The sequence below is a fragment of the Myxine glutinosa genome, chromosome 13, assembly GCF_964187855.1.
Source record: "Myxine glutinosa chromosome 13, kmMyxGlut1.1, whole genome shotgun sequence".
Taxonomy (NCBI): Eukaryota; Metazoa; Chordata; class Myxini; order Myxiniformes; family Myxinidae; genus Myxine; species Myxine glutinosa.
Window position 1 is genome coordinate 28437775 of NC_136273.1, and position 27296 is coordinate 28465070.

Genomic DNA, 27296 nt, shown 5'->3' on the forward strand with positions numbered 1-27296 from the left:
CTCAGTTCCCGAAACCTCTTCCATGCACATCTCACTCGAGCAACCGTTGCCGAGTCTGATCCACCTTCTCCATTCAGCATGTCTCCGAGATAGCAAAATGTTTTCACACCTTCCAGCTTCACGCCGTCTCCAAGATCCAATTCAACATTTCCTCCATCTGCAGCTCCCTCTGTGCACACCTTACATTTGAATGTAGCTGCCACACTGGTTAATGACCCTCAGACCACTACATTTTTGATGAACCCACTCAGCGCACATTGTACATTGAATGGAGTTCACTCCGACACCCTTCCTGCACACAGCACATGGCCACTTCCCAGTTCTTTCCACCTCACCACATGCTTTACCACTTACCATCACCTTCGTCTTTCCTATATTCACCTTCAGACCTTTTGTCTCCATACTTTCCTTCCACTTGTTCATCTTTTCCTTCAGTCCATCCATGCTTTCCGCAATCAACACCAGATCATCTGCATACAACAACTCCCACGGTAAACCCTCCTTTGCGGTCTGAGCCAGCACCTCCATCACAGCTACAAATAGTAGTGGACTTAGTACCGACCCCTGATGCACTCCCACCTTCACCTCAAACTCACCACTGTTCCCGTCCTTCGTCCTTACAGCTGTGCGCGCTCTTTTGTACATTGCCATCACAACTCTGATCAACCATTCCTCCACTCCTAACTTCCTCAATGCCCATGTCAATACTTTGCGTGGAACCCTGCTGTCGAATGCTTTCTCCAGATCAACAAACCCAAGAAACAACTTCTTCCTCTTCTCCATGTACTGCAACTGCCTCACAATAAAGAGCGTGTTTATCGTTCCTCTTCCTGGCATAAATCCAAACTGCATTTCGTCGATCTTCACCTTCTTCCTTATCCTCCTCTCCAACACCCTTTCCAATACCTCCATTCCATGCTCCAATAACGTTATCGCTCGGTACGAGCCACACTCCAGAGGGTCACCTTTCCCCTTGTATAGAGGGACAAGGGTACTCATTTCCCAATCCACTGGAATGTGGCCTTCTTTCACCACCAGATTACAGATCTCTGTCATTCTCTTCACACCCCAACTTCCTGCTGCCTTCAACATATCTCCCACAACTCCCGTCGGCCCTCCCGCTTTTCTACTCTTCATTGCTTTTATCGCTTCCTCAACTTCCTTCTCAGTTATCTTCTCTGCCGGTCCGAAAACTGGGTTACTCTCTATGTTGCCATCCCATTCATTCTCTGTGTTCAACAGCATTTCCATATATCTTTTCCATCTGGGTCCACGACGATTTGTCCCACTTCATCCTTCAAGCAACTCACCCCCATCACATCACACCTCTCTTTCGCTATCTGCTTTGCAATCCTGAATACCGCTCTCTGACCCTCTTCCGAATCCAAGCGTTCTCCGAACATTTTCCTGCATGTCTCCTGCGCCTTTGCTACCTCTTTGTTTGCAGCCTTCTTGGCTGCCTTATAACTTTCATGCTCTGCTTTTTCTGCTCCCATACCCTTCGCCTTCTGCCACTCCTTGAACTTCTTCCTCTTCTCGTCAATCCTTTTTCCAACTTCATCATCCCACCACCATGTTTCCGAGTGCCTCGGTGGTCCTTTTGTCCATCCACATACCTCACCAACAGCTCCCAACAGACTATCATGTGACCTAAGATGTCGTAAATTTAATATTTCAATACAAATGGGTCATAGATCATGTGCATGCAATTTCAGGTTTTTAGGATAAGGCATTCAATTAAAACATTAACGCCTGGTTTACCACTTCACCTATGATGTCGTTATTATGCTTTTGTTCCCCATTGGGAGTACTTGACAATGTGCCAAGTTTCAAACTTTTGCATTCAGCGGTTTCCGAGAAATAATTTTTTATTATTTGCCTTTAATCCAAGATGGCTGCCATACCACATGACCTATGACGTCAAAAAAAAAATTTTTTTTTAATTCTACATCGGTGTCGCCCCTATTCTGAAAGCTTCATCTCAATCGGACGTGTGGTTGCTGAGAAAAACGAGGATTAGCCCGTACGGGAGGATGGACGTACGGACGAACAACCCAAAAACATTAACCATTTTATTCGCTCATAATTTGGCAACCCCTGCATTTGAACTTTATTCGATGTGGAGCAAGTGCTATAACGCATAGTCAAACAGCCCCTTCCCAAATCATCAATTAAGGGAATTTCAAATTGTCATAATCCGCCACAGAATGCTCGACGCACATCTGCAGAAAACCCGAGAAATAGCGATCTTCGGGGCATGTGAACTGCTATCATTCATGCGTGCTCCAAGGATGGTTTCCCAAAATGACCCTGAAGCTCTACTAGCCAAAACTACTTCGAAAATTACCTGAGAGATTGAGTGTGCCACTGCACAGCAGAGTTGAAGGAAGAAACCATATCTGGTTTGGGTGCTTCTGAATACCAATGGGCAGGTCATATCTGGGGCATGTAAAAGTACAGGGCAACTTTAAAATCAACTTTTAAGATGATTATATTTGCTATCAGCAGCGTACTCGCCATTGCTTGCTTGGGTGGAGTGAGAGGGGTGGAGGGTCACTGAGCAAAGGGTGTTGGGTGGGAGACCCACCAGGGAAGCCCAGAATACTGTGACCGGGTTGGGGGTGGGGGCAGCGGCTGAGCCAGGGAGGAAGGTGTGGCTTCCCATACCCAAGCAACCAACAATCATTGAATTCCACAATCCTGAGGGTAGGGTCCGCTGACAGCAAAAAATGTTTGGACAAAGTCATCCCCAAGAGAATGCAAAGGAGACCCCTTCCTTTCCCCAATCTCCACAGCCATTAATCTCGTGTTCAAAACAAAACAAATTATGAAACTCACCCCAGAAAGGAAAAACCTTGACAAAACAACGCAAGTCTCGCCGTTTCCAAGTTGAGAGGGAAATGCGAGGCCCAGAAAGAATTGGAAATGCAATGTGGGAGGGGTGGGAGGGGCGGATGATGTCGAGGCCACACCCACAAACTGCCAGAATAGAATTTTGAATTTAATTTAGCGATATCATTTGCCATGGTCATTCAAAATTAATTTTTTTTAAAGTGGCCTATGTTCTACTGGAGATCAAATTTGGTGGCAATTGGTCCAGTTTATGTGTTTCACACAGACACACAAACAAACACAGAAAATGACTTGTTTTGAGGATTGATCATGTTGGGGTGGTCGGAGGGGAGAGGGAGAGGGTGAGCTGTGAGGGCTGTTGTAAATATCTTGTTTGTTTGGTGCCAGGGCCACGAGAGATATTATACTAGATTTTTGCATCTTGCTAAAACGGAGTAGTTTGTTTGTGTGTTTTTGCTGCTCACTTGTATCGACAGGAAATGGTAGGAGCTCGACACCTCTCATGCACAGATATTTCTTGTTTTTTTTCCTGTGTTTGAGAGTTTGATTTGCATCCAGGAACACAATTATGGTTAACCATCTTGAAATTGCCACTCTTCCGTGTAATTGCTGAAAATTATGCTTGAAATACAATTTGAAATTGGACTTTGTGTTAGCAACGGCAAGTAAAATTTTCCTGCACTAGCAGAAGCGAGCTGCTGAATGAAAGCACGTGTGTTCTCAAAAGGCCTAGTTAGCATTCATATGTCATTTTGAATGTCCCATATTACGGAGCTCTTATTTGTTGAGGGGACCCACTTGGCAGGTGCCCCTCCCCCTTCTCCTCACTTTATTGGAGCCATCAACCATTATTAAACAAATGCGCTTCCCTTACCATCCTCTGCCCAGGTTTTTTATGCATGAACAAAATATTTTCGCTTTCCTTTGGGTGATGTAACATTTAACGGATTCATCACATGTCTCCTCTGCCTTGTTCTAGTTGTTACAACAAGCCGGAAATCTTGGAGCACTCGGTATGCCGCAAGTGCCAGGTGAGTTTCTTGGTTTGTGGTTAAACCAAAAATTGTTTTCTTTCTTTTCGTTTTTACATGCTCCCTTTGGTGATTGATAATACCCTTTCCTACCTTTTGCTACCCTAACTCTCAATGCTGCTGCTTTAGGTCTGAATCCTGTCGGCTTAGCTCTTGCAGCCCTGACAAGTGCACAGGCTGGCTCAAGTGGCGGACACATGTCATCCCTTGCTCAAGCTTCCGGATCTTCTGGCTTATCCCCTTATTCTGGACAACAAGGTAATCCACCTTTTCTTTTTTTTTTCTTTTTTTTTTGTATACAAGATCGAGGCTCGTGAAAGAGCGAACATTAATCACACAGAAAGACAAACAGACACATAAAACAAATAACATCGGGAGCGGTAGACAAGATGGGGAGAGAGGGGGAAGGACACAAACACAACATTTGAGAGCAGGGACCGAGAGACATGGAGACATCGAGAGATCTGTGGGAGGGAGAGGGCTTTGGGGGGGGAGGCATGAGAAGGGCGGGGGGGGGGGGGGGTGGGAGAGGTATAAACATGGACACTGCCAGGATTTCCAGGAAAGAAGTTGGAATTTCAAACAAGGTGGATCTGGGGTGAATTAGTGGGGGTAGAAAAGATCAAGGTTATGGATGGGGGAAGACAAGAGATGGTGGTGAACAGCTGTTTTAAAGACCTGGAGGGAGGAGAGGGATTGAAGGGAGTTTGTTCCACAGGCGGGAGAAAAGAGGAATGAAAGAGTGAAGGTGAGCAGAGAGCCGAGATTTCGGCAGTTTAACCATCAGAGGGTTGCTGGCAGATCTTGTGTGACCTGTAGGAATATTTGAGGGACAGAGCACAGAGAGAGCTGGGGGAGCAAGGCCGGAGAGGAGTCGGTAGAAGACAGAAAGACCACCTACCTGCCTGCGGTGAGTGAGTGAAAGGCCCTCAGAGATAGCTTCATCGCGGGAGATTCCAATGATTTTGAAAGCTTTGGATTCAACAGCGTGAAGCCGAGCCAGGTGTGAGGCAGGAGCACCAGCCCATAGGGGAGAACAGTATTCCATTGAGCTGCGGATGAAAGCCTTGTATGTGGTGAGGAGCTCAGGTGTGCCGAGGAAGGACTTCGCACGACGGAGGATGCCCAGTCGGCGACTGGCTTTGGAGGCCAGCTTGGAAATGTGGTTTTCCCAAGAAAGATCATGGCAGATAGTGAGACCCAAAAGCTTGAGCGACAGAACTTCTTGGAGAGGATTGTTGAGAAAGTAGATGGGAGGGTTGTCCAGTCGATCTTTTCGGAGAGACATAGTAAGAGAGTGAGATTTGTCAGGATTGAAAGACATAAAGACTTTTGAAAGACTTGCTTTCTTTTGAGAATCCATGCGTTTTTTGTTGCGGTTGGAACTGCATCAAATCAAAACTACGTGCTGTAATGAATATTTTGTTGCTGACAACTGTTGTTACAGGTGGAAATTCTATGAGCCCTGGACTTTCTTCTATGTCATCGCTTGGTTCTTTCCAAGGTGTGCTTCATTTATTATCCCCCTTCGCACCGCGGAGCGAAAGGGGGACTATGGTTTTCCCCTCCGTCCGTGCGTGCGTTGAACCTTGTGAGCGGAATATCTTGAAAAATAAATGAACTACTAACTTCTAATCCGGTGTGTGTGTATCTAGGCACAAGGAAGAATGCTATTGAAAATTGGGTCGCCACGTCAAAATCCAAGATGGGTGCCGCCATATATGTCTGAACCTTGTGAGCGAAATATCTTGAAAAATAAACGAACTACTAACTTCTAATCTGTTGTGTGGGTGTATCTACGCATAAGGAAGAACGCTATTGAAAATTGGGTCGCCACGTCAAAATCCAAGATGGCCGCCGCCATGTATGTCTGAACCTTGTGAGCTGAATATCTTGAAAAATAAACGAACTACTAACTTCTAATCTGGTGTGTGGGTGTATTTAGGCATAAGGAAGAACGCTATTGAAAATTGGGTCGCCAGGTCAAAATCCAAGATGGCCGCCGCCATGTATGTCTGAACCTTCTGAGCGGAATATCTTGAAAAATAAACGAACTACTAACTTCTAATCTGGTGTGTGGGTGTATTTAGGCATAAGGAAGAACGCTATTGAAAATTGGGTCGCCAGGTCAAAATCCAAGATGGCCGCCGCCATGTATGTCTGAACCTTCTGAGCGGAATATCTTGAAAAATAAACCAACTACTCACTTCTAATCTGGTGCACGACTGTATCTAGGCATAAGGAAGAACGCTATTGAAAATTGGGTCGCCACGTCAAAATCCAAGATGGCCACCACCATATGTGTCTGAACCTTGTGAGTGGAATATCTTGAAAAATAAATGAACTACTAACTTCTAATCTGGTGTGTGGGTGTGTCTCCAACCCACTCGCAAATATTATCGACTCTTCCACGTTCCCTGCGTCTTCCACTTTGTCAACTCGCATCACTTCACCGACGGGGGACCTAGGCGTAACGCTTGTTCTCTTAAAAGTTGGCACCACTGTGCCTGTGATGTTGCTTGTGTCTGTGTGTGGATTCTGATGTGGGGTAAAAGCACAATCTTCTTGTGTTCAAAGGTGCTGGTGGTGGCGGACTCTCTAATGGTCTGGATGCTTTGGCCCAGGCCTACTCCGGCATGCAACAATATGCAGCTGCCCTTCCTGGCCTGTATGCTGGCGGCTCACAGGCTCTTCCAGGCTCTTCTGCTGGCAGTCAGAAGGAGGGTGAGAGACTCGTTGGTTGAGAGGTTTAAGTTAAGTGGAACTGGATTTGGTTGAAACTATGTCGTAATAGGTACAGGGTGGAATTGACATGACATATCCTCGCTAATTATTTTTAAACTTTGCTTGCTCAATTTGAAACGCTCCATGGTAATTAACCAAAAGAATGTTTTTGGTTTTTGTTTGGTTTTGGTTTTGATGAATGTTAGAGTGAAGGCTCGTGCAAGAGCTAGAACACAGAACGGATCAGGACACAACGTAAAAGGAACAGCAGGAGAAAGGGGAAATGCCAACAGCATGGTGGAGGGATAAAATAGACCGAGACAGACCGACAAGGGATGCAGGTAACGATAAGGGAAAGGGAGAACGTAAGGGTGGATAAGATGGGATATATAGAATAGAATGATCGTTTTTAAGGCCATTTTCCCCGCTAGAGCGGGGGTTAGCCTTGCGGGCCCCATGACAATCATGGTTCCCTGTTTGAGGCAATGTTTTTATGGCCGGATGCCCTTCCTGACGCCAACCCTTAGTCGCCTCGTACGATGCGCATGGATACGGTGTACCTATTCTAAATCGGGGTACACACCAGGATACAGAAGCAATTTTAGGAGGAATTAATTTTTTTGGGAGCATGGTTTAAAGCTGGGGTGGGGAACCTCCGGCCTCCGGGCCGTATACGGCCCGCGAGACCGTTTGATCTGGCCCGCGAGGCAATTCATCTATCTATAAAAAAAAAAATTTTTTTTTTTTGTTTTGTTTTGTTTTGTATACAAGATCGAGGCTCGTGAAAGAGCGAACATTAATCACACAGAAAGACAAACCGACACATAAAACATATAACATCGGGAGCGGTAGACAAGATGGGGAGAGAGGGGGAAGGACACAAACACAACATTTGAGAGCAGGGACCGATAGACATGGAGACATCGAGAGATCTGTGAGGGGGGAAGGGCTTTGGAAGGGGGGGCATGGGAAGGGGGGTGGGAGAGGTATAAAACATATGGACACTACCAGGACTTCCAGGAAAGAAGTTGGAATTTCAAACAAGGTGGATCTGGGGTGAATTAGCGGGGGTAGAAAAGATCAAGGTTTTGGATGGGGGAAGATAAGAGATGGTGGTGAACAGCTGTTTTAAAGACCTGGAGGGAGGAGTGGGATTGAAGGGAGTGAGGGAGTTTGTTCCAGAGGCGGGGGAAAAGAGGAATGAAAGAGTGAAGGTGAGCAGACAGCCGAGATTTCAGCAGTTTAACCATCAGAGGGTTGCTGGCAGATCTTGTGCGACCTGTAGGAATATTTGGGGGACAGAGCACAGAGAGAGCTGGGGGTGCAAGGCCGGAGAGGAGTCGGTAGAAGACAGAAAGACCACCTACCTGCCTGCGGTGAGTGAGTGAAAGGCCCTCAGAGATAGCTTCATCGCGGGAGAGAGATTCCAATAATTCTGAAAGCTTTGGTTTCAACAGCGTGAAGCCGAGCTAGGTGTGAGGCAGGAGCACCGGCCCATAGGGGAGAACAGTATTCCATTGAGCTGCGGATGAAAGCCTTGTATGTGGTGAGGAGCTCAGGTGTGCCGAGGAAGGACTTCGCACGACGGAGGATGCCCAGTCGGCGACTGGCTTTGGAGGCCAGCTTGGAAATGTGGTTTTCCCAAGAAAGATCATGGCAGATAGTGAGACCCAAAAGCTTGAGCGACAGAACTTCTTGGAGAGGATTGTTGAGAAAGTAGATGGGAGGGTTGTCCAGTCGATCTTTTCGGAGAGACATAGTAAGAGTGTGAGATTTGTCCTCCCTTTGCTCGAGTTCTACAAACTGTATGTACGTGCTGAGGATTTTCCCATTCTGAGGAGACATGCACTGAAGTTTGCATCACTGTTTGGGACGACCTCCAGCTGTGAGCAGTTCTTTTCAAAACTGACTCTTGCAAAGACTCGTTTCGCTCAAGACTGACTGACCCAAACCTGCAAAACCAGCTGCGAGTAGCATCATCATCACTACCACCTGACACCAAACGCCTCGCCAAAGAGAAACAGTTCCAGCCATCGCATTAGGTGAGTCCGATATATGTATTCAATAATTTAGCATGGCCCTCGAAGGATGTTCTAAAAATCGAAATGGCCCTCGACAGGAAAAAGGTTCCCCACCCCTGGTTTAAAGGGTGTAGAAAAAAACGAAAAAAAAATATCATGCTTTTGAATGGGGGATTAGTTGAGATTGTGGTGAACAGCTGTCTTGAAGACCGGGATGGAAGAATGAGATTGAAGAAAATGTGGAAGTTTGTTCCACAGGTGGGGAAAAAAGATGAGCAAATGACCGGAGGTGTGTAGTAGTTCTGGATTCTGGCAGTTTCACAAGGATGGGGTTGCTCGTGGACCACGTGTCTTGCAGATACCTGATAGGGACAAAGCACCGAGACTGCACAGGGTGCAAAACCAGAAAGGGGGAGGAAGACAGACCACCAACCTGTTGGCGATGATGAAGTGATGGGGCCGTAGACCCGGCTTCATTACGAGATATTCCAATGATCTTGAAAGCCTTGGTTTCCACGGCGTGAAAACCTGACCAAGGTGTGAGGCAGGGGAGCCAGGCCAGAGGGGTGAGCAGTACTCCAAGCTGTGGATTAAACCTTGGATTGGAGCTCTGGTGTGCCAAGGAAGGGCTTTGCATGATGGAGGATGCCCAGTTTTTAATGTGGTCTGGCTTTGGAGGTCACCTTTGGAATGTGGCTTGCCCAAGAGATCATGGCTGAGAGTGAGACTTAAGAGTTTGAGTGACTGATCCTCCTCGAGGGTTGTTGAGAAAGTAGACGGGAGGGTTTGGTGTACGTTCCTTTCGGAAAGAGAATGGCTGTGTGGGGTATATCTCACGGTTAAATCGACGGTAACACCGGGCGGGCACTTTGACCCTGCTTTGCACGGATTTGCTTTAGCGTGAATTAAAGTACCGTATTCATTGTTTAATTGCCTAAAAAATAATTTGAATCCATCAAGCGAGTGAGAAGTTGCAAGAGTAAATGTGACAGCTAGTTTTGACATCACTGGAGCGGGTCTACTCTCAATCAATCGGCATGCGCGTTGTTGTCTTCCTGCTGTGTTGCACCGCCTTTGGTAATTGTCAAAATCGCTGAGAATTGATGTTCTGAAAGTGTCAAGAAAAAGCATCAGTTTGGAGCTGAAATTGAAAGTAAAAGAGCAACAACACGAGGGATCTACCAAGGAGACGTTTTTGGCTAGTCGAGGGTAGTTCGATCGATTTCAAAGGCCACAGCAATTTGCACAACATTCACACCTGGGGAATTTGTGAGCATGGACAAACAGGCAGCAGCTGAATCTCCATTTAAGTTTAATGCCCTCATGGATGCTTACCCTCCCCTCCACTAATAGTTTAAATGTAGACAAAACGGGGCTTTTTTGAAAGAGGATGCTGCCCCCCCCCCCCCCCCCCCCACCCAATGTTTATTTCCAAGGAAGAGTGGCATGCTTCTGGCTTCAATGTAGCAAAAGACCGCTTGAAACGCCTCGTGAGCGGTAATTCCACATGGGGACTTAAAATTTAAGGGAATGTCACCCGGACCCCGTGCTGTTTTCCCCGGGAGGGATCCCTCGCTGTTTTTGGGTGGGCTTTTCACGTCACCCCACGGATGTGTTGCATGAAGTAGCCCGTTTTGCCTCGTTGGGGCCCATGCTTGTGGAAATGGGTGTCGGGATCTGGGACCTTCCTTTCGGACTCTGGGAGGAGGTGTGATACTGTCCCTGGGCCCCTACTTTTGTACCTACACGTCAAACCTCGCCAGCTGCGATTTCGCATATCTGTGGTTAACTTTTTGACACCCTTTTTCTCTCTCGGTGCCGATATTTCCGTGAACCCCTTCCCTCTTAAACTCGTTTGGCTTTCATAAGTTTAAAAAAAAATGTCTTCAATGAGGATGCAACATAACAAAAGGAGCAGCAAAGAGGAACAAAATAATCTTAAGAAAAAGAAGCATGTTACAACGTGGTGCGGAAGAACCCCATGTTCGTTTTGTTCTGTTGTAATGGGGATGCCACCGATGGTGCTTGCAACCTCTGCTGGGCTGCTCCAAAACCACAAAACACGTTATGGAAGACTGCGTTCCTGGCTTCACTAAGGCAAGAACACATCATAATAGACATGAGGCAAATGTGGGTTGCTCCTGGGAGATAGATCGCAATGCTGTACTGTACTGTACAGGTGCTCCAAGTGGAAAAGCTGCCTTATTCATGTTAAGTGTTACTTAATTCATCTTATTTTACTCAATTGTTTCTTTCTTTCTTTTTCTATTTAAATATCTTTTATTAATTATTGTTGGACTTAAATGTTGTGGGGCTGGAACATATGTATTTCATTGACTTACATGTTAAACTGTTCGCCATTTGCGATTTCGCCATTCGCAGAGTTTTACAGGAACGTAACCCCCACAGAGGTTTTCCTGTGTCTATATATAATACACAGGTGGAGCTCTGGTATGGTTCACCAGAGGTCTCGGTTTGATTCCCGGTCTGGGCATGTGATTTTCCCACACATATCGTGTGTGTGCGTTTGTTTTTTGTTTTTGTTTTTGTGTAAATTTTTGTCCCTTTGCTAATTGTTACATTTCTTCTGCAATTTCAGGACCAGAAGGTGCAAACCTTTTCATTTACCACCTTCCTGCTGAATTTTTGGACATCGATTTGTTACAAACATTCGCACCCTTCGGCAGTGTCCTCTCTGCCAAGGTTTTCATTGACAAGCAGACTAATCTGAGCAAATGCTTCGGTAGGAATGACTGCTTTCTTTCCCCACCTGCTTATTATTTGATCCATAACCTACATGCCTTGTTGATTAACACTTGTTATTCTTTGCCCACTTCCTCTTGTAGGTTTTGTGAGTTATGATAACCCCGTGTCTGCACAGGCAGCTATCCAGGCCATGAATGGGTTTCAAATTGGAACCAAACGTCTGAAAGTCCAACTCAAACGATCAAAAAATGAGAGCAAGCCATACTAGGCTGGGCCACATCCTGCAGCCTAACCCCAGTGGCTTGTAAGTACTAGGCTTTGATGTTGTAAAGGCTGTGACCCGTGCCGGCTTGATCTGCGCCCACATGTGAAAATGGGCAGATGACACATATTTTGTTTACTTGAGAGCACGTGTAACTGTGAACGTTGTTTATCTGCTCGGTTTAATGTGATTGGTGGCAGTTGGTGAATGGGGTGGGTTTGTCGGAATGATGTGGAACCTGTGGACATGGCCCATGTCTGTTGTCTGACTTTGCCATACTCGAGTGACTTGTGGATAACACGAATGCATTTTATTTATTTATTTATTTTTACTGTAGGAGAGTCGATCTTGCCACAGAGCATGCCCTGAAAACCTCCCAAACGTTACAAAAAAAAAAAAAATTCTCGCTTGCATTCAATTATAACTCGCAATGACCTATTTGAACATTTGATATTTGATGTTAATACTTCAATGCTGAGATTAATGAATGAGCCATATCAACGATGCAACTAAAACCCCAGCGTTTTTGACTATTTCGGCAAATAAAAAAAAATTAAAAACAGCTTGCCTGCTATTCTAGTATTGTGCATGTTTTAAGTTTTTTTTGCATCCAAATTACCACCGTTCTAGTAAACCACATTGTGAACGTCAAATGGATATCTCCTCGCGTCTGAAATGTGAACCCACAACAAACTGTCAAACGCAAATGCCTGACTTGTATTGGGCAAGTCTCATTGTAATGCATAGCCTTTTCTTTGTGGCGCTGCACCGCCATTGAGGATTCATCGACATTCTTAAAGCACCAATTAAATTATCTTTGGTAGATAATAAACCCTTGCACCTTTTTCAAATAATGCACCATTCCTTCCAGAAAATTGTTGAAATAAATAAATATTTTGGAATCCACATGTGTATTTCTTTGGTTTGCAATGGAACAAAACAAAAAAAATAAAGCTGAAAAAATTACTAAATCCTAGCTTTTTCCACACAGAAATCTTTAAATGGCCCGGACAATATTTTTCACACCTTTTAGAAGTTGTTAGAAATAATTAGATTTCAAGCAGGTGATTCTCCTTTACTTTGGAATTGAACTTACCTGTGGTGAGTTGCAGGTGCCTGCAATATAAAAATCACTCATTCAACCAGTTTGAATAGAGAAGAAAGGGAGTCATTCTGCTGTTTTGTGTCACTGTGTGTACCACAATGAGCATGGAGAAAATATAGAAAAACCAGAGAATTGTCTGAGGAGGTCAGACACAAGATTGTAGCCAAGCATGGACAATCTCAAGGCCACAAGTCCATCTTCAGAGACCTTGATGTTCCTGTGTCCGCCGTATGCAATGTTATCAGGATGTTTAAGGCCCATGCCAGTCACCAACCTCCCTGGACGTGACTGCAAGAGAAAACAACTTACTCGAAGATTGCAGCAGGATTGTTTGAATTATGGAGAAAGTACCTCAATCAACTGCCAAACAGATTCAAGCTGACCTTCAGACACAGGGTACGACAGTTTCAACTCGCACCATCCGTCACCAACTCGATGAAAGGGGGTTCTGTGGTAGGAGACCCAGGAGGACCCCACTGATGAGAAAGCCCGACTGGAGTTTTCCAAAACGCACCTGAACAAGCCAAAATACTTCTGGGTGAATGTCCTGTTAACAGATAAGACCAAATTAGAGCTTTTTGGTGAAGCACATCATCTCTATGTTTACAGAAAACAAAATGAAGCCTTCAAAGAAAAGAACACCTTCCCTACAGTCAAACATGGAGGATGTTCCGTGATGTTTTGGGGTTGCTGTGCTGCCTCTGGCACTGGGTGCCTTGAATGTGTGCATGGCATCATGAAATCAGGAGATCACCAAGGCATTTTGGAGCGCAATGTTCAACCCAGTGTCAGAAAGCTGGGTCTCGGTCGAAGGTCATTGGTCTTGCAGCAGGACAATGACCACAAACACACCTTAAAAATTACCAGGAATGGTTCAAGACAAAACTCTGGACTGTTCTGAAGTGGCCAGAAATGAGTCCAGATCTAAATCCCATTGAACACCTGTGAGGAGATCTGAAAACAACAGTTGGGAGAAGGCACCCTTCAAATCTGGGAGAACTGGAGCAGTTTGCACAAGAGTGGGCCAAACTGCCAGTAGAGAGGTGGAGGAAGCTCATTCATGGCTATAGGAAGCACTTGGCTACAGTTATTCTGTCCTAAGGTTGTGCTACCAAATATTGAGTATAGGGTGTCAATAATTTTGTCAGTCATTTCTTTTTCTTTTCTGATTTAAAAGGGAATATTAAGTTCTGAATCAAAAACAAAGGTTCTGTAATATCAACAGTGAAATAAAGAATTGTGGAGACCAAATACTTTTGTCAATTTCAACTTATTTTTCGAGATAATTGTGAGTTATTTGAAAAAAAGTGCAAGGGGGCCAATATTTTTGGCCATATATATATATATATATATATCACATACACGCTAAACTCTCATCCAACGCCGAGGTTCAGGTCCTGGAAAACGGCATGTTCACCAAAACAGTGTTGTGCAAGTTTAAATCCTTATGGGATAAATGGGGACAGGAGAGCGTGACCACAGATCATAACATACGTACATAATATTTTATACATTTTAATTTTTTAAAATTAAAATCACAGTGGGAATATAGTGTTTGTGTTTGTGTTTTTATATATATATACAGACAGACACATTTGCACATATACATACATACAGTGGTTGGGTTAATTGTTTGAAGCCGGGGGATGACTTCCTGAACCTTCACTGGCGATCATGTGTTCCTATAGGTTAAGTGTGCTCTCTCTCACACAGGCACGGTGTTGACCAGTGAGCCCTTGTTGTTCAGCTGATCATTGATGCACACACTCGATAACAGCCATCTTTTCACTGAGAGGATTTGTCCGAGGACCTTGAGACACCACACATTTGCACTTGATGGCGCGGAAGTTTTCACACTAGTGCGGTTCTTATCCTCACTTGAAATGAATGGTGCGTTTGTGAAAACAGCACAGCTGTCGGAAGGAAGTATGCAAATTGGCAACGATGCTGGTGTACAAATAACCAGACAGTTCTGCATTTGCAGCAACAGCTTGACCTTAGGGACACCACTGAACTCTTGGACACGTCTTGTCAGACCGAATCAGACAATCCAGCTCTGTTGGATGCTGCACCATTCTTTGCGCATGGCCACTTACAGTTAATCGAAAGGCATTTGATTGCAGACCTGGTGATTGTGAACACATCCTGCTCTCTGGAATGTCACAAGCATGTTAGTGGATTTTGATCCAGAGATCATGTCGGCTGGTACACGTGAGTGATGTAGTCCTGAAGTGCAGCGTTATCGTGCCCGATAATGTTGCCTCATGGCATGATTGGCAAATCATTCGCTCCATAGTGCCAAGACTCGAGCACACCAATCCTTGAGGTCTAAACAGAATTGGCATGTCATTGAAAAGACCATGGTAGCTTATGGATCTCTCTCCAGTTCTAATGTTATCGTCCATTATATCTGGTGCTGTTGCTGGTGCTTTTCGAGGGATGCGGGGCAGTAGTTTTATGGACCTTGTACCGCTGGCATGAAGCCGTTGGGAACAATCAGGGTCGATGGTTCTTTGCTGGTCATCTTGGAAAGATTGTGCTGTTGAAAAGTAGTTCTTTCTGCCACTTATGACAATATCACATCCTCAAGTGGGGTCGTAGCCCTCGAGTGAACCGAGTAGACCCCCTCGGTCAACCGGACATGGTATCTTGTCGGTGCCCTCGATATGACACCGAGACAAAAGCTGCAAATGGAAGTAAGAGTCCGAGTCGTGGACCCATGAATCGTCCCCGATGGCGTGAGCGAACTCTTTCGGTGTTCAATCATCTTTGTAGGTTTGTCGGACGAAATGCTAACATTTCCTCAAGTCTTCCATGGAGGTTATTTTGACTTGGTGAGTCGGTCGTCGTGGTTAACCATGTGGTTGACCAGCTTATGTGAAATAATTGGTTGTTTGCACGTCACGATAAAGTGATTTGTGCATTTGATCTTGTACATAAACCATAAAGGTTGAATTTTTATTTACCAGTACCTTGCTCACCTCAGAGTGCGTGTAGCCAATCCCATCAGGTCGTGGTGAAGAGTTTGCTCTGAGAACTTGCTTTGTATTGATGACATTATCTACCTCAGGAGTGTGTGGACAATCTGGTTTATTTATCTCCGCCTTGTGAAAGTCAATTTCGCCGACAGTGCCCCCCTGTCCCCGCCACCCCCGGTGGATTATTTTCCACAGTATGGTAGTCAAGTCAACCACTAGTCGGTAAACCATTTGTAGAGAATCCAGTCTAGTTGCCTTTTCGGTAAAAAACAAAACAAAAATTGGCCGGAGGAGGTATGGGGTTCTATACCAGGCCCTGCTATGTTATCTTTTCCAATATGATGGGACGTTATCTTGTCCATTGCGCCAAACTGGTTGCCCCAGATGATCGGAATCTCTAACGATGAGGGATGCTCGCTCCATCACGCACTCGTAATCCAGTCCGTGTTTTTGGCCATGAACTTGGGACGATCCATCATTGTCACATTGATTTGTTTGTTGCTTTCAAATCGGTCCATTTGAACCGCATGAAAAGATGTTTCTTTGCGCCTTCACCGAGCCCGACCATCACGTGCACCTGTTTAGCGCGAGCTACGTGCGACCTCATGACCTTCGATTGGTCACGGGTCAGGGTTCAAACCTTGCTTTTGCTGTTCAGTGAGTAAGCTAGTTTATTAAATACGGAACGATGTTCTGATATTGCTAATCTATGCTGATCTAATATCACATCGAGGCTGGTGGATAAATGCTGTTGCTCTGCATTGTTCACAATAATTATCATCATTGTTATTTTTAATGTATTTTGAGTAATGCTGTTGTAAATGAATGTATTTTTCAAGTGGCACATACCATGGAAAGCTGGTATTGCTTTTATTTATTTATTTATTTGTAAGGGTTTGTATGATATAATCAGCATCAGACCAAGTGATGCATACTTTATTTTTTCAATTTAATTTAACGACATAAATATAATCTCGTAACTATGTTCCCACGTTCGTTTACAACGCCGCAGGAAACTCGGTTTAAAAATAATTCCATGTGCCGTCTACGACGTGTTTCAGATTGGAGATTTTCATCGACAGGAGGCAGACACGAGCACTTTGCGTTATGAATGTAGTATGTTTTCGGACATGCTACTGTCCGCGCAGTGAGCGATTACGCAACCTGCAGACGCTCGCCCCACGGGATGACCGATTTCATTTTAACCAATAAAAGCGTTCTACATGGTACCCGAGCCATTCCATAGCTCGCCGTCGGGTGTTTTAAAGATGCCTTTCTGCCTCGGTCTCTGTGCCTTCGTCCGTGTGCTTGCCCGTCTGTCTAACCGTGCCCGTTTATCTGCATGCCTGTCTCCCAGATGATCGTTCGTCTCACCCATGTGCCTGGCGTCCATCTGTCTGCTGTCTATCTACCGTCGTCCCTCGCCTCGACTCTCGTGCCTTGTGGTTTGTGTAACCTTCTCTCCCCCACCCCCGACCCCTGACTTTTCTTCCCTTGCTTTTTGGTCATTTTCTCATTAAAAAGAATTTGTCCTTTTTGTCGACCCACCTTCATTCTGCCCCCCCCCCCGTCCCCCACCTTTTAAAAAGTTTAAAATACTCTTCTGGTTTTTTTTCTCCCTCCCTCCCCCCCCCCCCCCCCTTTTTTGTTTTAATTTGTTTTTTTATTTCTTTGCTGTCTCGACACGCCTCTGCTTGGCTCGGATTTCTAAATGGTGGTTCGGGAATATAAACCCGTTCCCGATCATTCTCCAGAAACCTCTTCTCACACAATGTAGAAACAGGTGATTGATTATTGGGGTTGAGCACGGGGGGGGGGGAAGTATTGTATGGATGTGGGGGAGATGCTTCAAACGATGATGAGCATGGGTATGTGCTGTAAAGGAGGGGGGGTGTGGGGGGGTGTTGTGCATGGTGAAAGTTTTTATTGTTTCTGATTGTTAAACCAAGTTTTATTAGCTTCTGAAGAGCATTCTCGTGATCCTTTGATCTGTTGTGATATTAATTTTTGACTTACTGTTGTGGAGTTGTTTTTTTTGTGAATTTTGAATTAGGTGGAAGTTTTTTCGGCTGTACATGAAAGTTGAGCGGGTGATTTTTCAACTTTTTGTAACACGTTTCATTTTGCCTCCGTGTAACGTGCCAGCTACTGTTTTGATTTGTACTTTCCTTTTTTTTTTTTTTGATAGACATGCTTTGCCCCTCTATCCTATGAATTTCCTAGAGCTTTAGGGTTTAATGTCTTGTTTTTTTGGTGTCTTTGTACTAAAATTTGGAGGAAATCGAACTGGTGTCTTTATTGTGCTTCGCCCACCTCACCCGTGCCTGTCATATAACGTTTTCATACTCTTGTCATGTGACTGAGTGAGATTCTGATCCAACAATTATTTTGATATTTTGGGTAGTACAGTGCATCCGTTAACCGCTTGTACAGTATTGAGCTTTTGCTCTTCCCGCTCACAACGCCAAAGAGCGGGTTATGGACCACCACGTTTTGAATGGGGTAAAAAAAATTTTTAAATTCGTCCCGCTCCCACCCCCTCCCCATTCTTGTACATTCCTCCACTTGATTGGCTGAATCTCTGCATCAGTGTTATTTCTCTGAGGAATTTAAATAATAGCGTCTTAACACAGCCTTTTGCTTTGGAGCACGACCGCTCCTGTCAACGAGCGTTCCTTGCACTGTTCTAATGGAAATGTACTCATTAAAAGCATTTGTGCAAATTAAGAAATACATCTTGGCTTGGTCTGCATTGCACTTAATGCCAGTTTAGGTGCCAGCTCAAAGGCAAAATGTGCATCATCACCACGAGGTGCATTAGAACATCGGTGCAAACGAGGGAGATGATCCAAGCCAAACGTGGAAGGATATCAATTTGATGAGAAAGGGATGTTTAGCATCCACGGGTCGGTACTATTGGCGGTGTCCAGCGGGTCTAGGAGACTTTCCCTATAATGCACCCACTCATCCCCTTTTCCGTGACACATACATTCTTGCCTCCCATTTTGGGGTTTCTTTCGCATATGCATGTTGTGGCATCGCCTGAAAACAACCATGCCACCTGCATTTTCCCCAAAGTGTTCTGGATCACGTTGTTTTGTCACATTGATGAAGCGAATGCAACCTTTACCAGCGAGCAACTCCCGTCGTGAATCCTCCCCCTGGAGGCTAGGGCTAAATAGTGTGGTGTGCAGGTCAGGTCAGGTATGGGAGCATGCGCCGGAGCAGCGCGTCGCCACATCCACTTTTCGTCTGGCCATCCCCCAGGCTGATGCCTGGCCCATCCCTTTCTCCTTGATACCGATCAACCTGCTGCAACCACGACGCACGCGGCGGCCCGTTGGCCTCAACTCATGAGGCTCCCTAGCTACCACTCTTTGGACACAAAGTCCAACTAGCAATAGCCAAGGATTCTCCGAAGAGAATTGGTTCCGAAGGAGTTGAGTATCATTATCTGGCCCTTGGTGAGGGTCCAAGTCTCACATCCATAGAGCAAGACTGGAAACACCAATAACTTAAAGACTGACTTTCGTCCTCCTGCATAGATACCGACAGCGCCACACCATGATCCAGTGAATCCACGACTCCCCAGGTCCGACCCAGGCATCTATCAACCTCTGGCTCACAACATGCGGAGACATGAATAACACTGCCAAGGTAAGTGAATCTCTTCGTGACCTCAACATCTTCGCCACAAACAGGCACAGACAAGACAGCAGCATCCAAGATGTCATTGAAAGCCTGGATCTTGATTTTGACCCAGGAAATTTGTAATCCCAGCGGCTCCGCCTCCTCATTCAGTGCCTGGAGGGCCCCCGTAAGAATATCCAGCGTCTCCGCAAAGATGACTGCATCATCTGCGAAATCAAGGTCAGAGATATTGACACTCCCATACAATTCACCGCAGCCTGACCTCTCAGACATCCTCCCCAGAATCCAGTCCATACAAGCGCTGAAGAGTGTGGGAGCCAGTACACACCCCTGCCGAACTCCAGTAACAACTGGAAATAAATCAGAGATGGAGTACCACACCTCACAGCACTCTCAGTAAGATCGGATTGTGCAGCGTTGGTGGCACCACGAAGACCAAGAATCCTCCAGAGGACATCCCGATTCACCGAATTTAATGCTTTGTGGAGATCAACATAGGCTGAAAGCAGCCCCTAGTCAGGTTCACTTTGTCAATAAATTATATTTCGTTCAAAATCATGGTAGATTAGCAAACCTATACATTTTTGGAAAGGTTATAGCATAAGGAAACTAAAAATCAATGTTTACATTTGGAGAGATACCTGTATGGCGGCCATTTTGGATTTTCAAAATGGCCACTGTAAAATACATATTTTGTTCTATTTCTGCCTCTAATTACCCTAAAAACTTTTAAAAATATACTAAACCTATATTTTCAGGGACAAGGAATCCAATGAAAGTATCAAATTAGTGCTATGGGGAATGGTAAGACACGAATCAAAGGTTTTGAATTGCAAAATACTGTCTTTATATTCACGATAAGTTGCATAATCAAATACATGTTATCATTTTGTACAGGCAGTTAATAACATCAAAATGTGTCACAATAATTCATATCACCAAACATACACAGGCAGTCAGCAAAATCATATATACACATGCAGTCAGTGTAACTTCACATCTACACAGGCAGTCAATGACAAAATATACACAGGCAGTCAATGGCATCAAACATACACGATTACAGAATATACCATTTAGAGTTCGTCATCACTGTCCTGTGTGTCGTATCCGACAATATAGTCCGCATCGTTTTCACAGTCCGTTCCACACAAGCAAAGGTCGGTCAAATTGATTGGCAAATCGAATTGGTCGATCGAATCGAATTCGATGAATCGAATCGAATTGGTCGAATGGTCGATCGAAGCGATTGGTCGAATTGGTCGAATCGAATTGGTCGGAATTGGCAAATGTAAGCATTGATTTTCAGATTTTCCATGTAATAACGTTTCCAAAAATGTATAGGTTTGCCAATCTACCATGATTTTGAACGAAAAAACATAGTGAACCTGACTACCCTGACAAAACTCTCGCTTGCGTTTGGTGAAGACCCGAAGCGCAAGGATATGGCCAATCGCTTACCTCTTTGGTGTAAAGCCCGACTGCTCTGGTCGCTGGTGCTCGAGCAGATGGCGGCAAACCCTCTCAAGAATGATCCAGGCAAAGACCTTGCCCAGCACCAAGAGTTACCGTCACCCCTCGGTAGTTGTTGCAGTCCTGGTGATCACCCTTTCCAGAGGGGGACAACAAGGCCCCTCTTCCATCAGTTTGGATGATGCCTGTGCTCCAAACAGATTGCAGAACTGCATGCAGCGACTCAAGTACAGCATTTCCACCAGCCTTGAGAAGCTCAGCATGGATGCCACAAATCCCAGGAGCTCGACCTTCTTTCAACCAGTTCACCGCCGCCTGTGTTCAACAAGTGAAGACAGTTCACAGTTAATTGGGGGGTCAGCATTTGGGATAGCAACACCCCTGCCATCCAACTCAACAGCTGGTGGATCAGCCTGGTACAGCCGCTCAAAGTAGCTGGCCCAGCGGGCCTTCATTTCAGACTCCTCTGTCAAGAGGCCACCTCCCTCTGCTGTAACCACAGTACACCGAGGGACAGGCTTAGAGGAACGCGATGCACAAATTCCTCTGTAAGCAGGGCGAGAACCGCATGTCCACAAGTGATGCTCTACCCTTTCACAGATTCCTCGCACATAGGCCTCCTTGTCCGACCTCAGCGAACGTGCAGCTTTACGCCTCAGCTCCTGGAACTGTTCAGCTCTGCCATCAAGCCTGGCCGTGCAACTGGTCCGATGGTATCTAGCGGCCCCTGAGACAAAGTTCTTCTTCGCTTGACAGTAGGTTTCAAGACAGCCACTGGCAACATCAATGATGGTGGTCTTGAAGGCACTCCACAACTCAGGATTCCCCTAAGCATCCAGACCCCCAAAACCCCACTCAACCTGCTCGCAAACTCCTCAGCTACCCTCTCCTCTTTAAGCTTGCCCACATCCAGCCTAGGCTGGGATGATTAGCATTCTCTCGGATTTGAGCTGCAACTTCAGAGTTGCTACAACACGCCTGTGGTCAGTGTTGAGGAACTGAGCACTCCGGTTGACCCTGCAGTTCTGGATCATCCGCCATCGACCATCAATGAGCATATGGTCAATCTCCTTTGCCACACCACCAGCATTGGAATACCAAAGCCAGCGATGAGGCTGTGGGTGCTGAAACCATGAGCCAGCCACCCTAAGTCCATGACTTCTAGCAAAGCTGAGGAACTTGGTGCTATTCTGGTTCACAGTCCCGGATCCATGGGGACCAACACTTGCCTCATAACCATCCCGATCAGTCGATGCCTTGAAATCCCCCAAGACTAGAAGAGTATCTCTCCTGGGGCACTGGTCAACCAGACTCGAGGGTGGCGTCGAATGCCTCCTTCACAGTGAGATCACTTTCCTCAGTCGGATCATATACAGAGACCAGGGAAATGACACCCAAGGAGTGACGAATCCTCGGTCTCATAATATGCTCGTTGACCGGTGTTACCTCGACGATAATGGGAGTCAGCTTATTGGACACAGCTACAGCAACTCCTTGGGCAAACTTTCCTACCCCCCCCCCCTCCCCAAAAAAACATTTTAAGTGTTACTACTCTTAGTCTGGCTTTTACCCGTTGACCTGCCTGGCTCGGTAAGACCTACCAGGAGCAAAGCTCCCGCCAGTTTCGCCCAAAGGGTCACAGGAGCACGCAAGCCTCTCCACTGCAATCAAAGTGGTAGTCAAATTTGGGGAGGGTGTACAGGTGTGATGTTGTTTTATGACTGGTGCAGTATCCTTTTCCACTTTAGATGAAAGAAGCCATGACATTACTTGTGGGCATATGACGTGTTCTCCCCCAGATCCCACATGTGCCATTTCCTTTTCATTTTACACATTGCAAATGAAATTATTCGGAACGAACGACCTGTGACAGTGCAATGTGTAAGTCGACCTGGCATTGTGTAGATTAGACCAGATGAGACTGGCAGATCCCAGCCCTGAAGGTCATTGGTGAGCCAGCTGGGTTTTTCCTCAATCCAATAGTGCGAGTCCTGAAACGTCCTTGATCTCCCGAAGCTTGGATTGTAAATCCTTAGTACAGCCTTTTGAACCCCCCCCAACCTTTGAGATTCCAGCCCAGAGTCCTCGCCAACAAGTCACCACTGTACCCCTCGCAACACTCCTTCCCACCCTGTCTTCCTTGTAATTTCCACATTCCATTGCAGTAATTGGATGCCCCGATACTCTTGTGTAAACTCCGTGAGCAAGTTAACCACAAACTTTGTTCTAAAATTGCCTTGACTTTCAAACTAAGCTATATGTAATAACTTATTTGGGGTGTGTGTGTGTGTGTGTGTGTGTGTGTGTGTGTGTGTGTGTGTGTGTGTGTGTGTGTGTGTGTGTGTGTGTGTGTGTGTGTGTGTGTGTGTGTGTGTGTGTGTGTGTGTGTGTGTGTGTGTGTGTGTGTGTGTGTGTGTGTGTGTGTGTATATATATATATTCCCTTGGTTACAGCAACATTTAATTAATAATGCAGTTCTGGCTCTTTAAAATTTATATATATATTTCTTTCTTGCTGATTTTATTGTTTTGAAGGCCTGTGTTGGACTAGATATTCAATGAGTTTTAACAACGGAAATGTATTTGTTTCAACTCTGCGCTTCAAGCATGAACCTCTTAAAACCAAAGGAGCTAATGTTCCACTTTGGTGTTACCCTTATTTTCCATGGCTCTAAAAAGCTCCTTATCAACTTTTAACTTGAAATCTATCCGATGCCGACCTGGTTTCCCAGATAAAGTGGTTATCACGATTGGTCCTTACCAATCTCTAGTCTACCAAAAGTCCTGAACCGCAAAAGAGGTTTTTGTGTGTATGTGCCATTTTGACGGGCCGAGTACAAGGGTCAATTGGTGGGAACCCAGATGTTAAAATGTGATTGATTGCCAGACTTGAGATGTGCATCAGAGCACTGTTAAGCCACATTATTGATCGTTGATGTAACATATTCCATCGTGTTGTCCCAAAGGACGTGAGCCTTTCCACCATTACAGTGGGCCGTAAACTCCAAATCATTTTATATTTATATTTGATGCACTCAGTGGTAACTTTGTGGTTTGCATCATTGACGAGAGTATGGCTGTGCTGCTGATGCAGTGCTCCATGTATGTTTACAGGAATTTAATTGATTCAGGGTTGCTGTGATAGGTTGTGTATGCTTTTGTCGAGAGAGCATCGGATCCCTAGCATCTACCAACCATGGGTGCTGGCAGCCAAATCCATCCAAGGGATGATGCACACATTGATGCCTTGCCCTGCCTACGATGTACCAAGATGCCAGTTTATACCTTGGTTGGAATTCAAACCCAGGCTAGACAGCTGAGGTCTGCGCATGCTTCTTGGCCAGCCCCGAGTTTGGAGACCAAATCTGACTCGGCCAGCCCCGAGTTTGGAGACCAAATCTGACTCGGCCAGCCCCGAGTCAGATGGTCTCTTCCTGCGTTCGAGATTTTTTGGTTGGTTTTTTTAAGGTATACCGCACTGACTGAGACTTAACTCCTTTGGAACCAAGTATCTTTGGAGAATCCTTGGCTATCGCTGGTTGGACTTTGTGTCCAAAGAGCGGTTTGTGAGAGACAGATGAGATTTGTTTCCTGTATCGTCCGTGAGCGTCAGCTGCGGCTGTATGGTCATGTGGCTCGTTTTCCGGATGCTGATCCAGCTCACCAGATACTCTGTTTGGGTGCCTCATGAGTGGAGGAGGCCAACGGGCCGACCGCGTGCCTCGTGGTTGCAGCAGGTTGATCGGCATCTCGAGGCGATAGGGATGGGCCAGGCATCAGCCTGGGGGATGGCCAGGCGGAGGCCCCTGGAGTACCGTCGGAAAGTGGATGCGGCGACTCGCTGCTCCGGCGCATGCTCCCATACCTGACTTGGCCTTTTAATGCATCGACTATGGAAAGGCAAGATCCTCTACGTCTCTTATGGTAGTTTATTGCTACACTCTGTTACACTCCCGACCCAACTCGATTCTGCATTTCTATCAAGTCCAATTGAGGTGAGGACACACACACACACACACACACACACACACACACACACACACACACACACACACACACACAAACACAAATAAACTCTCTCTCTCTCTCTCTCTCCCCCTCTCCCCTATGATTCACAATACCTGGTACATGCTGCAAACATAGTTTTATTCAGTGTGCTGAGGAGTGAGATATTGCAAATGTGTTGAGTTAATCAATAAAGATTATAAAAGGTCCTATCTCCACCCAAAAAAATGGAATCCAGTGAGGGCTGTAATTGTACTACTTAGTTTAACAAGTACATGTCCATGTTGTTATGTACATTAATTATTCTCCTCCTTTGCCCTTTATATGGGATGAAGCCGATGGCACCAAGCTCCTGCCCTGTCCTCCTGCACTCCCCTGGTCTCAGTCAACTCTCTCCATGCTCCAACCACCCCTACCTTACTGATATCCCACCTCACACAATTCTCCCATCTCAACCGTGGTGTTCCTCTTTTCCTCTGACCTTGCTTCCTCAACCTACCCACTCTTTGTCATTCTCTCTTCTCCCAGCCGCACCAAGTGACCAGCCTGTTTCAGCCTGCATTTCACCAATCTCCCCGTCAAGCTGTTCTGCACACCAATTCTGTTTTCTTTTCTGAAAGTCCCAGTAGTGTCCATCTTGTTTATCCCGTGTACCCTGCCCCAGCCCTCTCTCTTCCACAGATCTCCCCATGTCGCTGCTCTCTACTGTTGTTGTGCTTCTCTCTCTCTCCCCCCCCCCCCCCCCCCCTCTTGGCTTCTGCTCCCTTTATTATATGTTGTGTGTTAGCTCTTTCACGAGCCTCAACTTGGTATATAAAAAACGGCAATAATAAACATGTAGAGATAATTGGGGTCAAATATTGAACCCTACAGGTGTGAAATCTACCCCCTAAAACCATCATGTGCATCCTAAGTTCAACCACCAGTTTAACTCGGTGTATGAGAGGGGAAGGAAGGTGGAGGTTGGTTGTATCTACTGCAATATTTATACTGTCCATGAATAACTAATGGGTTCTAATGAATGAAATATTTTTCTATCTCTCAATTCTTGAATGTAGAAAAACCATCGGGTCTCAAATGGAAGGTCTTTTTCTACCTTTCGTTCAATTCTGGGTTTTTTTGTTTATTTGCTTTTAAGCCTTTAACCCTGCCCCTTGCCTTTTAGTTAATTTTCCAGAGCATGCCATTGAACGACTGGACGCCGGGGATTCGCTAACATGTCCGACCAGTGTCTTACGCCAGTACCTGATGCATTACAACCAACAACCACCGAGCCAATGGCCTCATTTTTCATTACTTTGTTTTCATCTACGACGGAGAAAATGATTTGAGTGTTCTGGAGGGAGGAGTGGGGAGGAAAAGTGTCAGGGGGAAACAATAAAAAGACTTGTAAGGAGAATGAAGAAAAAGTTTCACAATACATCATGTTGAAGGAAAAGTAACTACCATGTATGATGAATAATATTACATATATATATATATATATATATATATATATGTATGTATATATATATATATATATATATATATGTATGTATATGTAATTTATATATATGTATGTATATGTAATATATATATATGTATATATATATATATATGTATGTATATGTAATATATATGTATGTATGTATGTGTATATATTGTTGCGAATATGGAATTTGGCCTCCATATCCGCTTGTAAATATTCCCCTATTTCCCCAATACTCCCCAACTATCCCCAATCCCCCATTCCCTAGTCCCATTGTCTGTAAACAACACTCTGTAGAACCGACCTTCCCCTTTTTCCCCCATTAAATGTCGTGCCCAGGTCCACCGCATCACACGTAGACAACTTTCGGACATCTTGCTAGTTATTCTTAGTCTATGTCAGTTAAGGACTCGTTTCCATTAATTCTGACTCTTCGTTGCACCAGAATGTGATTATATGGCACCAGTAGTGAGTTTAGGACCTTCCCACGCCTCCTCCCATCTTCTTCCCCAAACAACAACAACAACAACAACAACAACTACAGCTACAACAACAACGGCGCGCGGGGGGAGTGTGCGTCCTCCCTCCGGCTCGGTTAGCCGCCATTATCCATGCGCTCCACGGGGTTACCACGAAGGGGCTGGCTGTCAGCTCCTCGTCAAGGGCGGAGCCTGGTAAACCCCCCGCACCCAATAAGAAGGGCGGACCGATTCCATCTGGGCGGAGCTAACGAGCCGAGGGCGTGTCACTCCCCGCCGGATATACGCGGCCACGTACCGGACGTGACGTGAGATGCGCCCCGAGCTTGAGAAGACAAGAGAGCCACCTCCGAGCGCTGAGAGACCTCCTGCATCTTTTGGGCCGCGCTATCCTGTCCCTGAGCACAAGGTGCACCTTGTGCTGGCCATCGAATACCCGCTTTCCTTGCCATCAATCCCCGTGTGAGTCAGTTTTTGTCCTGTTTATCTGTCGTCTGTCGGGGCTATTATAAGACCGTAATTAAGTGCCTATCTTACTATG

General features: G+C 45.6%; 2 protein-coding genes across 5 annotated transcripts in view; one reads left to right on the forward strand and one right to left on the reverse strand.

Moving 5' to 3' along the window:
* The window catches only part of LOC137438748 (CUGBP Elav-like family member 2), a 34620-nt gene extending 16207 nt beyond the window's left edge, over window positions 1-18413 (forward strand). For 2 of the 3 annotated variants that reach the window (XM_068134067.2, XM_068134066.2), the window contains exons 8-14: window positions 3833-3884; window positions 4014-4142; window positions 5332-5388; window positions 6462-6608; window positions 11229-11372; window positions 11476-11639; window positions 17038-18413. In XM_068134067.2, coding sequence (XP_067990168.1) covers window positions 3833-3884; window positions 4014-4142; window positions 5332-5388; window positions 6462-6608; window positions 11229-11372; window positions 11476-11603 — 657 coding nt within the window. In that variant the 3' untranslated portion in view covers window positions 11604-11639; window positions 17038-18413. Of the gene's footprint in view, window positions 1-3832; window positions 3885-4013; window positions 4143-5331; window positions 5389-6461; window positions 6609-11228; window positions 11373-11475; window positions 11640-14415; window positions 16283-17037 lie in introns of those variants that run through there. The other variant, XM_068134068.2, reaches the window with a different exon arrangement.
* LOC137438750 (synaptotagmin-1) overlaps window positions 11928-27296 on the reverse strand; it is a 64193-nt gene continuing 48824 nt past the window's right edge. Inside the window, exons 9-10 of one of the 2 annotated variants that reach the window (XM_068134070.2) lie at window positions 13086-13249; window positions 11928-12990 (exon numbers count right to left, since the gene is read on the reverse strand). In XM_068134070.2, the coding sequence (XP_067990171.1) occupies window positions 13127-13249 (123 nt within the window). In that variant the 3' untranslated portion in view covers window positions 11928-12990; window positions 13086-13126. Of the gene's footprint in view, window positions 12991-13085; window positions 13250-24930; window positions 26145-27296 lie in introns of those variants that run through there. The other variant, XM_068134069.2, reaches the window with a different exon arrangement.